This window comes from Mobula birostris, chromosome 9 (genome assembly GCF_030028105.1).
Source record: "Mobula birostris isolate sMobBir1 chromosome 9, sMobBir1.hap1, whole genome shotgun sequence".
Lineage (NCBI taxonomy): Eukaryota > Metazoa > Chordata > Chondrichthyes > Myliobatiformes > Myliobatidae > Mobula > Mobula birostris.
In genome coordinates, this window is record NC_092378.1 from 75,148,778 (window position 1) to 75,162,518 (window position 13,741).

Sequence of the window (13,741 nt, forward strand, 5' to 3'; positions counted from 1 at the left end):
GATGTGGAAAGGATGATACCCATGGTGGGAGAGTCTAGACAAGAGGGTACAGTCAGCCTCAGGATGGAGGGGTGCCCTTTCAAAACAGAGAAATGGAGAAATATCTTTAGCCAAAAGATGGTGAATTTGTGGAATTTGTTGCTACATGCAGCTGTGGAAGCCAGGTCGTTGGGTGTATTTAAGGCAGAGATTGCTTGGTTCTTGATTAGACATGGCATCAAAGGCTACAGGGAGAAGGCCGGGAGCTGGTGTTGAGGAGGAGAAAAGAAAAGGATCAGTGATGATTGAATGGCAGAGCAGACTTGATGAGCCAGGTGGCTTAATTCTGCTCCTATATCTTATGGTCTTATGGTAAGGCTAACTGGTCCTTAATTTCCTTTGTGCTGCCTTCCTCCTTTCATAAAGAGTGGAGTGAAGTGGATTGAGAGGGAACAGGATAGATTGCCAGTATATATTAGAGAGCTGGGCAATCCTATAGCATGCAATCCACAACCCTGGTGTTGTCTCCACACACACACTCATACAGGCACACTCATACTCACACTCATAAGTGCATGCTCACACACACATGCTCATGCACATACTGACAGACACTCTCTCTCTCTCTCTCTCTCTCTCTCTCTCTCTCACATGCACTCAGACACATGGATCTGTCTACCAAGTTTTTTTATTCATTTCCCCTGTCCCCTTGATAAAGTTTAAGGGAATTGGGGGATTCTCAGATTCCTGCAAATAATGGGTTAAGTACCAACTATGTCTGTGACTGCAGTGTGTTTGAATAATGTCTCACTACTGCTTCTTTGGAGCAAGATAAGGGTTAAAGTTCACACAGATCCATATAAACTATCTCCTGATTCTTCAAACCTTTTGGTTTCAACAAAAGGCGGTACCTGATGGAAATTAGACAGGACATTCCTTTCATAATTAAAGTGGCTGGAGTGTCTATCAAACTGATTGTTCTTTTGTATCAATAGTCCATTGACGTGGCTGGAATGCTTATCAAACTGATTGTTCCTTTGTATCTTTGCCTTTGCCTTATAACTTCTAACAATTCTGACATCAAGCAGTGAACTTGTTGAATCGCTGGAGGGATGAGAACGCTCCTCCCCTGATGTCGGGACCAAGTTCACCCGCTGGCTGAGCTCGAAGAAATAAACGGGTGAAAAGATAAGTAATGATCTTTTGTGCTGTGGTTATTTGGTCCAGTGTTTTTAAAGTTTACACCCTCCTCTACCTGGTTCCATCTACCCATTATCTCCTCCCCTTATGGTGACACTTATCACTTGATAGACTCTGCCCCAGGCCTGATATACTGTCTGATCATTTATGTTCCAATGCAGACTCTCAGCAGGAAATATCAACTGCCTTCACCAATGCTGCTTGACCCACCAAGTCATTTCAGCATTCTAGTTTTGTTCTTACAAACTAGAATGAATCTATCAGGGAAATGTCAGTCGTGAAATCAAATATAATTCATTGTGAAGCCCACTGCAACATGCAGACCCACCAACACAGGGAGAGCAAAGACTCTTACTCCAATTCAGGGTGATATGACAGGTTTAACAACATATTTCTATAAAAATAGATGCATCATTGTCTTGCAAAAAAATCTTTCAAATATTTCTAGTTGGAGGTGTTGCCTTTGTTTTCAATTATTTTTAGATTATGAAGACACGCAGTCCTCTTTTATTGTCATTTAGTAATGCATGCATTAAGAAATGATACAATATTTCCTCCGGTGTGATATCACAAAACACAGGACAGACCAAGACTGAAAAAACTAACAAAACCACATAATTATAACATATAGTTACAACAGTGCAACAATACCATAACTTGATGAAGAAGTCAATGAGCACAGTAAAAGTTCAAAGTCTCTCAAATGTCCCACATCTCATGCAGACGGGAGAAGGAAGAACTCTCCCTGCCATGCCAACCACAGTCCGACTCTGAGTCACCTGAAAACTTCGAGCTCTGATCAGCTCTCTGACACCAGGTACTGAGCGCCATCTCTGTCCAAACGATTCAACCTCAACCTCGGTCGCCAACAGCAGGCAAAGCCGGGGATTTTGAGGCCTACCCTCCGAAAGATTCCCGACCATGCAGTGACGACAGCAGCAAACAAGCGTTTCAGAAATTTTTCCAGATGTTCCTCTGTGTTTTCACGTCCATTCTCCATCAAATCAGAATTGTCCATGGCCCCTATTTAACAGATACAATATCATTTTTCACGGAGGGCTGCACACGGCATTTTGAAGAGAAAATCATGGAGGCAATGGACTATTTGATTTCCTTTGTCAATTGTATGGCATATTTATATTATAGACATATGCACCAAGTGGAAGCCATCAACCATCAACTTAAGATCTGGTGCGGCCACTTGGGCCACACAGTGGACCAGAGATGTCCAGCCTTTAGGAGAAAATTGTAAATGTTGCCATGAGTTAGATTAAAAATTGAAGATTGTTTAAGCCATTTCTAGTACACAGGTGTAAAGGAGAATGAAATGATTGTTATTCTGGATCTGATGTCAGATAAGAAGACACAAGATAAGGATCATAATAAATATAAATATATAGGTAGCATACTAAACACAAAATAATCTGCAGATGCTGGGGTCAAAGCAACACTCACAAAAAGCTGGAGGAAATCAGCAGGTCGGGCAGCATCCGTGGAAAAGATCGGTCGAAGTTTCAGGCCGGAACCCGTCCTGACGAAGGGTTCCGGCCCGAAACGTCGACCGATCTTTTCCACAGATGCTGCCCGACCTGCTGAGTTCCTTCAGCTTTTTGTGAGTGTAGGAAGCATACTACATGGTTACATAAAGTGATGCTAGGCACAGGAGTGCCTACGTAGTCTGAATGACAGAAAATGATAAGGTAGTGGTGGTTTAGGGTGTATACAGGTCAGTTAGTGGGTGGAGGTGTTGATCAGCCTTACTGCTTGAGTAAAGTGTCTTGGTGTGGATGCTATGTAATCTCTTCTCTGATGGGAGTGGGACAAACAGCCCATGAGAAGGGCTAGGGTGGGATCCTTCATGAGATCGCAGACTGTTGCAAGAGACATAATGTTGTTATAGCAGAATCAGAATCAGAATCAGGTTTACTATCATTGGCACGTGTCATGAAACTTGTTAACAGCGGCAGTTCAATGCAATACATAATATAGAAGAACAATAATAATAAGTAAATCAATTACAATATACGTATATTTAGATTAAAAATCATGCAAAACAGAAAAAATATATATTGAAAAAGTGAGGTAGTATTCACGGGTTCAATGTCCATTTAGGAATCGATGGCAGAGGGGAAGAAGCTGTTCCTGAATCGCTGAGTGTGTGTCTTCAGGCTTCTGTAACTCCTACCTGATGGTAACAGTGAGAAAAGGGCATGCCCTAGGTGCTGGAGGTCTTTAATAATGGACTCTGCCATTCTGAGACACCGCTCCCTGAAGATGTCCTGTGTACTTTGTAGGCTAGTATCCAAGATGAAGCTGACTAGATTTACAACCTTCTGCAGCTTCTTTCGGTCCTATGCAGTAACTCCTCCATATCAGACAGTTATGTGGCCTGTCAGAATGCTCTCCACGTACAACTATAGAAGTTTTTGAGTGTATTTGTTGAGTTGTGGGACCACTTTGCATCTAGTGATCATAATGCCATTAGTTTCAAGGCAGTTATGAAAAGGTCTGACCCTTGGGTAGAGATTCTAAATTGGAGGAAGACCAATTTTGATGGTATCAGGAAGGATCTGGCAAGACTGGATTGGAACAGGTTTTCTGGCAAAGGTGTAGTTGGTAAGTGGGAAGCCTTTGAAAGTGAAATTTTGAGAGTACAATGTTTGTATATAAAACAGGTAGGATGCAGAAGGACTTAGACAGATTAGGAGAATGGGCAAGAAAGCTGCAAATAAAATACAATGTTGGAAAATGCATGGTAATGCACTTTGGTAGTAAAAATAACTGTGCGAACTATTTTTTAAATGGGGAAAAATCCAAAAATCTAAGAGGCAAAGGGGCTTGTGAGTCCCTGTGCAGAACACCTTAAAGGTAAACTTGCAGGTTGAGTCGGTGGCGAGGAAAGCAAATGCAATGTTGGCATTCATTTCAAGAGGTCTAGAATACAAGAGCAGGGATGTGTTGCTGAGGCTTTATAAGGCATTGGTGAGGCCTCACCTTGAGTATTGTGTACAGTTTTGGGCTCCTCATCTTAGAAGAGATGTGCTGGCATTGGAGAGGGTCCAGAGGAGGTTCACAAGGATAATTCCAGGAATGAAAGGGTTATCATACGAGAAACGTTTGATACCTCTGGGTCTGTACTCGTAGGTATTTAGAAGGATGAGGAGGGATCTCATTGAAACCTTTCGAATGTTGAAAGGACTAGACAGAGTAGATGTGGAAAGGATGATTCCCATGGTGGGAGAGTCTAGGACAAGAGGGCACAGCCTCAGAATAGAGGGGTGTCCATTCAAAACAGAGAAGCAGAGAAATTGCTTCAGACAGAGGGTGGTTAATTTGTGGAATTTATTGCCACGTGTAGCTGTAGAGGCCAGGTCGTTGGGTGTATTTAAGGCAGAGATTGATAGGTTCTAGATTGGACACGGCATCAAAGGTTATGGGGAGAAGGCTGGGAAATGGGGCTGAGGAGGACAAAAAAAGGGTCAGCTGTAACTGAGTTGTGGAGCAGGCCTGATGTGCCAATTGGCCTAATTCTGCTCCTATGTCTTATGGTCTTATGGTTTCTTAATCTGTAACGAGCGAAGATCTACAGATGCTGGAAATCTAAGCAACACACACAAAATGCTGGTGGAACTCAGCAGCTCAGGCAGCATCTATGGAAAAGAGTACAGTTGACGTTTCGGGCCGAGACCCTCACCCAAACTGGAGAAAAATAATGAGGAATCAGAGTAAGAAGGTGGGGCGGAGGAGGAAGAAACACAAGTTGATAGGGGAAACCGGGAGTGGGGAGGGTTGAAGTAAAGAGTTGCTGAAAGAGATACAGAGCTGGAGAAGGAGACGGAGGTGACAGAAGAAGAGCTCAGCATCATGGCAGGCATGGAACTCACTGAGGTGAGGGCGTGGGGGGACAAAATTGAGGCCGTTACTGTGGACAGAACATTCTGCCTCAAAGTGGGGACGGTCGGAGGTGAAGACTGGCACAGATGAGAGCTGGAATCAGAAGGGGGAATGGGTTAGTATTGTCAGAGGAGAGGGGAGGGTTGGGGTGTTCAGAGACGATGCGGTGAGAGGAAGGTGGAGTCAAGAGCTGGTGGTGGGACCTGAGACACACGGGATTACAGAGTGATGGTTGCAAAGGGGAGGCATGGGGATTCCAGTGGCAGCACGTACAATCCCAGCCTGGAGGCGCTGTTGGTGAAGGCTGGAGTCAAAGTTGGAGGATGCCCAATCAGCACTTTGAAAGTGAATCTGTTACATGTCTATTATGTCTTAATCTGTTGCTTTGTTACTTGTTTCCCCATGCAATTAGTTTTAGGGATAATTTACTTTTCATACTGGCCACATGAAATTTAAGTCGATGGACTAGAAATTTGGGCAACTTTATTCTGGGTATGAGAGGCCCACATTTCAGAGGAAATTGAGCACTTGGGGCACAATTCTTGTAGTTCTATTGCTTTTTGTGTTTCTAAATATCCACTAACTAATCAGGAGTGAGGATATCGTATCTCCCTGCAGTACAGAATGGCGAAGTGGTGGATGCTGATTTGTGGTGGGAGATCCTGTGATACATTCCTGAGGATGTGGTGTTTGAATTTGCACACTGGACCAATGGGTTAGATTGCTGGATTTGTATGAGGACTCTACTATACCATGGATGTGATGCCACTGATATTGATTTGTTTGACGACTGTTGGGGAAATTAAGTGGTTTTCGGGTTTTAGCATTCTGTTTTTGGGGAGCTGGGAGGGAGTAATCTATTCCAGCCAACTTCAACCCAGAGTATGGTAACAGCCTTAAAGTACTTGAGCCTTAATAGCCCTGGTGAAGTGACTGCTTTGAGGGCTGGTATTTTCCATTTGTATAACTGTGATGTCCTTTCTCTTAAAGTGACAGAGAGTGTTGGTGTAGGTGGTATGTTGAGTACAGGTACAAGGTGCATGGTGGGTGGCGAGTGTTAACAAGAACAGTGTCCTGGGATGGCTGTGTCTACACTAAAGGTTGTTGTGAAGCTAGGCATTTGTTGGGTACTGAATGGCACTTACAGGATATGCAGTTCCTAGATCAACCCATTGTCCCCACAGGGTTGTACTATATGTATACCACCCCAGCACCTTGCCCATGTTGGTCGATAAGAGGGTTATAACAGAGGAAGGGAGGTTTCGAATGATAGCTTTTCTCAGCACAGTGTGGCCAGATTGTCACGGAGCTGATTTTGATGACCTCAGATTACCTGCTCACAAAATTTGTGGCACTTGTACTGTTATTGGTTAAGGATGCTGCACCTACATTCCTACTCACCTGGTTGATCACAACTCAGAGTCAGTGTATAAGATTAAGTGGGGTGACCAGTTCATTGGCTATTACACTCCAGGGTGGGGCCACTGGCCTTTTCGGGCTTAGGGAGGAGGGTGACTATTGGGTTTACAGTAGTCAGAATTGTACTTCTGTGTTTTATATGTAGTTTAGTTGGGAGTTCAGGAGAGTCATACTAGTCTGAAGGGTGGATCATCACGTTCACAACTTTTGAGGGGTAGAGTGCCCTGTGGGGATGTCCCTTATTCTGATTGTCAAAAGTCGCTTCCATTGTGATTGGTAGTGGCTTCTTCTCCCATTGGTTAGCTGCCTAGCCTTCGGTTTCAAATATTCTGGGTATATCGAGAGCCCGTGTGGGTGGTTCTTTATCCCTCTTCCTTTGTTTAAGGGAAGCGATGCATATGCCCATTGGGAAGGTATGCTCTACACACGCTTTTAGCTAAGTACGTATGTTTGTTGAATATTCAACTTTGTACGTTCTGTAACTTGGGGAACATAACTATTTGGTTAAATTTTTACTGTTTACAAATAAATAGAAACATAGAAACATAGAAAATAGGTGCAGGAGTAGGCCATTCGGCCCTTCGAGCCTGCACCGCCATTTATTATGATCATGGCTGATCATCCAACTCAGAACACCGCCCAGCCTTCCCTCCATACCCCCTGACCCCCGTAGCCACAAGGGCCATATCTAACTCCCTCTTAAATATAGCCAATGAACTGACCCATGGACTTGATTCAACATTACATCAACACAGACCCTGTAAAACACCAGTAGTCACCAGCAGCCAACCAGGAAAGGCTCCCTTTCTCACTCTTTGTCTCCACCAATCAGCCACTGCTTTATCCATGCTGTTATATTTCCTGTAATGCCATGGGCTTTTTACTTGTTAAGCAGCCTCATGTGTGGCACCTTGTCAAGGCCTTCTGCAAACCCAAGTACACAACATCCATCGATTCTCACTCGTCTATCCTACTTGATATTTTTTCAAAGAATTCAAATAGATTTATCAGCCAAGAACTTCCCTTAAAGAAACCAGGCTGACTAGCCTATAATTTCTTTTCTTCTGCCTCTCTTCCTTCTTGAAGAGTGGAGTGACATTTGCAATTTTCCATTCCTCTGGAACCATGCCAGGATTAATTGAATTTTGAAAGATCTCTTTACCCACCTCCTCCAGAACCCTAGGGTGTAACTCATCTGGTCCAGGTGATTTATCTACCTTCAGACCTTTCAGTTTTGCAAGAACCTTCTCCATAGTAATGGCAACTTCACACACTTCAGCCCCCTGACACTCTTAGGCTCACGGCATACTACTAGTATCTTCCGTAGCAAAGACTGATCCAAAATACCTATTCAGCTTGTCCACCATTACCTTGACCCCCATTTCTACCTCTTCAGCATTATTTTCCAGTGGTCCAATACCTACTCTCACTTCTCTTTTACACTTTATGTATCCTCTTTTGGTATCCTTTTTACAATTATTGGCCAGTTTACTTTCATATTCCATCTTTTCTCTCTTATTAACTTTTTTAGTTGCTTGCTGGTCTCTAAAAGCTTCACAATCCTCTAACTTCTGACTAATTTTTGCTCTATTATGTGCCTTTGCTTTGGTTTTTATGTTGGTATTGACGTCCTTTATCAGCCATAGTTGTGTCATCCTGCCTTTAGAATGCTTCTTCCTCTTTGGGATATATGTATTCTGTGCCTTCCGAATTGCTCCCAGAAATTCCAGCCATTGCTGCTCTGCCGTCATCCCTGCCATTTATCTTTTCCAATCAATTTTGGCCAGTTCCTCTCTCATGCCTCTGTAATTCCCCTTAACCCACTGTAATACATCTGACTTTAGCTTCTCCTTCTCAAATTGCTGGGTAAAATGTTATCATATTATGATCACTTTCCCTCTCTAATCAATTGTACAACACTTAATCCAAAATAGCTGGTCCCTTAGTAGCCTCAACTACAAGCTGCTCTAAAAAGCCATTTCATAAGCATTCCAGAATTTCCCTCTCTTGGGATCCAGCACCAAACTTATTTTCCTAATCTACCTGCATATTGAAATCCTCCATGACTATTGTAACATTGCCCTTCTGGCATGCATTTTGTATCTTCCATTGTAACTTGTAGACACATCTTTACTACTGTTTGCCGGTGGGGGGGGCAGTGTATATAACTCCCAAAAGAGTCTTTTTACCTTTGTAGTTCCTTAACTTTACCCATAATGATTCAGTACTTTCCGACCCTATGTCACCTCTTTCTAATGATTTGATTTGAGCCACGCCTGTCTTTTTGATACAGTGTATATCCTTGGATAGCTCCCAGCTATAATCTTCTTTTGGCCACGATTCAGTGATGCTCACAATGTTATGCATGCCAATTTGTAACAGTCCTACAAGTTCATCTACCTTATTCTGTATATTGTGCACATTCAAATATACCACCTTCAGTCCTGGGTCACCTTTTTCAATCTTGTCCACCTTTTACATTGCAACTCATCCTGTTCAATGAAATTTTGCCCTATCATCAGCCTCTCCCTGCTAGCAGTCTCACTACACACTGCCTCTGCTTGTAAACCAACTACTTCATCCTCAGCACTACCACTCTGATTCCCATCCCCTGCTAAATTAGTTCAATCCCTCCCAAACAGCTCTAGTACACCTGCTCACAGGATATTGGACCCCCTGTGTTCAGGTTTACAGGTCATTCCTTCCGCAGAAGAGATCCCAATGATCCACAAATCTGAAACCCTACCCCCTGCACCAGTTCCTCAGCCAAATCATCTTAACCTCACTAGCGAGTGGCACGAGCAGCAATCCAGAGGGAAAAAACAATTCTAATTGAAGTTAGAGATGGAATCGGATACACTTCAGCTCTGGCAGTGTTTGCAGGTCATTACTTCCTACAGTATGAAACCTAACACCATGAATAGCTGTAGTGCTTCGCTCCAAGACGAGCTCAATGCTTCTTATGCATGCTTTGAAAGGGAGAATAAAACTACACCTGTGCAAATCCCTGCAGCATCCTGTGATCTCCGTCTCAGGCCCTGATGGTGTACCCAGTGGGGCACACCAAAATCTGTGCCAACCAACTGCTGGGAATGTTCAATCTCTCACTGCTGCATTTGGAGGTTCCCACCTACTTCAAAAGGGCAACAAGTATACCAGAAATCAAGAAAAGCAGGGTGAGCTGCCTCAACAACTGTTGAACTCACATCTACTGTGTTGAAGTGCTTTGAAAGGTGGGTCAAGGCTAGAATCAACTCTTGCCTAAAGCAAGGATCTGGACTCGCTGCAATTTGCCTATCACCGTAATAGGTCTACAGTGGATGCAATCTCACTGGCTCTGTATTCAGCCCTGGATCACCTGGACAATAATAATATCTATGTCAGGCTGCTGCTTATTAATTACAGCTCAGTGTTCAACATGATCATAGTTTCAGTTCTAATTAACAAGCTTCAAAACCTGGGCCTCTGCATGTCCCTCTGCAACTGGATCCTTGACTTCCTCACTGGGAGACTGCAGTCTATGCGAATCAGAAATAACATCTCCTCCTCAGTGACAATCAACCCTGGCGCTCCACAAGGATGCGTGCTTAACCCACTACTCTACTCTCTCTACACCTATGACTGTGCAGCCAGGCACAGCTCAAACTCCATCTATAAATTTACCAATGACACAACTATTGACAGAATTTCTGATGGTGACAAGGAGGCATCCAGCAGCAACACAGATCAAACAACAGGCATTCTGCAGATGCTGGAAATTCAAGCAACACACATCAAAGTTGCTGGTGAACGCAGCAGGCCAGGCAGCATCTGTAGGAAGAGGTGCAGTCGACGTTTCAGGCCGAGACCCTTCGTCAGGACTAACTGAAGGAAGAGTGAGTAAGGGATTTGAAAGTTGGAAGGGAAGGGGGAGATCCAAAATGATAGGAGAAGACAGGAGGGGGAGGGATAGAGCCAAGAGCTGGATAGGTGATAGGCAAAAGGGGATACGAGAGGATCATGGGACAGGAGGTCCGGGAAGAAAGACAGTGGGGGGGGGGGGACCCAGAGGATGGGCAAGAGGTATATTCAGAGGGACAGAGGGAGAAAAAGGAGAGTGAGAGAAAGAATGTGTGCATAAAAATAAGTAACAGATGGGGTACGACGGGGAGGTGGGGCCTAGCAGAAGTTAGAGAAGTCGATGTTCATGCCATCAGGTTGGAGGCTACCCAGACGGAATATAAGGTGTTGTTCCTCCAACCTGAGTGTGGCTTCATCTTTATAGTAGAGGAGGCTGTGGATAGACATGTCAGAATGGGAATGGGATGTGGAATTAAAATGTGTGGCCACTGGGAGATCCTGCTTTCTCTGGCGGACAGAGCATAGGTGTTCAGCAAAGCAGTCTCCCAGCCTGCGTCGGGTCTCGCCAATATATAAAAGGCCAGATCGGGAGCACCGGACGCAGTATTTCACCCCAGTCGACTCACAGGTGAAGTGTTGCCTCACCTGGAAGGACTGTTTGGGGCCCTGAATGGTGGTAAGGGAGGAAGTGTAAGGGCATGTGTAGCACTTGTTCCGCTTACATGGATAAGTGCCAGGAGGGAGATCAGTGGGGAGGGATGGGGGGGACGAATGGACAAGGGAGTTGTGTAGGGAGCGATCCCTGCGGAATGCAGAGAGAGCGGGGGAGGGAAAGATGTGCTTAGTGGTGGGATCCCGTTGGAGGTGGTGGAAGTTACGGAGAATAATATGTTGGACCCGGAGGCTGGTGGGGTGGTAGGTGAGGACCAGGGGAACCCTATTCCTAGTGGGGTGGCGGGAGGATGGAGTGAGAGCAGATGTACGTGAAATGGGGGAGATGTGTTTAAGAGCAGAGTTGATAGTGGAGGAAGGGAAGCCCCTTTCTTTAAAAAATGAACACATCTCCCTCGTCCTAGAATGAAAAGCCTCATCCTGAGAGCAGATGCGGCGGAGACGAGGAATTGCGAGAAGGGGATGGTGTTTTTGCAAGAGACAGGGTGAGAAGAAGAATAGTCCAGATAGCTGTGAGAGTCAGTAGGCTTATAGTAGACATCAGTGGATAAGCTGTCTCCAGAGACAGAGACAGAAAGATCTAGAAAGGGGAGGGAGGTGTCGGAAATGGACCAGGTAAACTTGAGGGCAAGGTGAAAGTTGGAGGCAAAGTTAATAAAGTCAACGAGTTCTGCATGCGTGCAGGAAGCAGCGCCAATGCAGTCGTCGATGTAGCGAAGGAAAAGTGGGGGACAGATACCAGAATAGGCACGGAACATAGATTGTTCCACAAAGCCAACAACAAGGCAGGCAAAGCTAGGACCCATACGGGCGCCCATAGCTACACCTTTAGTTTGGAGGAAGTGGGAGGAGCCAAAGGAGAAATTATTAAGAGTAAGGACTAATTCCGCTAGACGGAGCAGAGTGGTGGTAGAGGGGAACTGATTAGGTCTGGAATCCAAAAAGAAGCGTAGAGCTTTGAGACCTTCCTGATGGGGGATGGAAGTATATAAGGACTGGACATCCATGGTGAAAATAAAGCGGTGAGGGCCAGGGAACTTAAAATCATCGAAAAGTTTAAGAGCGTGAGAAGTGTCACAAACATAGATCAGCTGGCTGAGTGGTGTTGTCACAGAAACAACCTTGTGCTTATAGACAATAGACAATAGGTGCAGGAGTAGGCCATTCAGCCCTTCAAGCCAGCACCACCATTCACTGTGATCATGGCTGATCGTCCACAATCAGTACCCTTTTCCTGCCTTCTCCCCATATCCCTTCATTCCGCTATCTTTAAGAGCTCTATCGAACTCTTTTTTGAAAGAATCCAGAGAATTGGCCTTCACTGCCTTCTGAGGCAGAGCATTCCACAGAACCACAACCCTCTGTGTGAAAAAGTTTTTCCTCAACTCCATTCTAAATTGTCTACCCCTTATTCTTAAACTGTGGCCTCTGGCTCTGGACTTCCCCAACATCTGGAACATGTTTCCTGCCTCTAGCGTGTCCAATCCCTTAATAATCTTATATGTTTCAATCAGATCCCCTCTCATCCTTCTAAATTCCAGTGTATACAACCCCAGTCGCTCCAATCTTTCAACATATGACAGTCCCGCCATCCCGGGAATTAACCTCGTGAACCTACGCTGCACTCCCTCAATAGCTAGAATGTCCTTCCTCAAATTTGGAGACCAAAACTGTCCACAATATTCCAGGTGTGGTCTCACCAGGGCCCTGTACAACTGCAGAAGGACCTCTTTGCTCCTATACTCAATTCCCCTTGTTATGAAAGCCAGCATGCCATTAGCTTTCTTCACTGCCTGCTGTACCTGCATGCTTACTTTCAGTGACTGATGAACAAGGACACCTAGATCTTGTTGTACTTCCCCTTTTCCTAACTTGACACCATTCAGATAGTAATCTGCCTTCCTGTTTTTGCACCAAAGTGGATAACCTCACATTTATCCACATTAAACTGCATCTGCCATGCATCTGCCCACTCACCCAACCTGTCCAAGTCACCCTGCATTCTCATAACACCCTCCTCACATTTCACACTGCCACCCAGCTTTGTGTCATCTGCAAATTTGCTAATGTTACTTTTAATTCTTTCATCTAAATCATTAATGTATATTGTAAATAGCTGCAGTCCCAGCACCGAGCCTTGCGGTACCCCACTAGTCACCGCCTGCCATTCTGAAAGGGACCCATTAATCCCTACACTTTGTTTCCAGTCTGCCAACCAATTTTCTATCCATGTCAGTACCCTACCCCCAATACCACTTGCTCTAATTTTGCACACGAACCTCCTATGTGGGACCTTATCAAAGGCTTTCTGAAAGTCCAGGTACACTACATCCACTGGCTTTCCCATGTCCATTTTCATAGCTACATTCTCAAAAAATTCCAGATTAGTCAAGCATGATTTCCCCTATCCTGCCACTGCTATCCAAATATGCCGCCATTACATCTTTTATAATTGATTCCAGCATCTTCCCCACCACTGATGTCAGACTAACTGGTCTATAATTGCCTGTTTTCTCTCTCCCTCCTTTCTTAAGAAGTGGGATAACATTAGCTCCCCTCCAATCCGCAGGAACTGATCCTGAATCTATAGAACATTGGAAAATGATTACCAATACATCCACGATTTCTAGAGCCACCTCCTTAAGTACCCTGGGATGCAGATGATCAGGCCCTGGCGATTTATCAACCTTCAGTCCCATCAGTTTACTCAACACTATTTTGTGCCTGATGCAAATTT

At 44.6% G+C, this 13,741-nt stretch overlaps 1 protein-coding gene across 1 annotated transcript in view; it reads right to left on the reverse strand.

The window, feature by feature from the left end:
- Positions 1–1,539: 1,539 nt before the first annotated feature.
- kics2 (KICSTOR subunit 2) overlaps positions 1,540–13,741 on the reverse strand; it is a 64,173-nt gene continuing 51,971 nt past the window's right edge. The window contains exon 4 of the mRNA XM_072268273.1: positions 1,540–2,202. Coding sequence (XP_072124374.1) covers positions 1,979–2,202 — 224 coding nt within the window. The 3' untranslated portion in view covers positions 1,540–1,978. The remainder of the gene's footprint in view (positions 2,203–13,741) is intronic.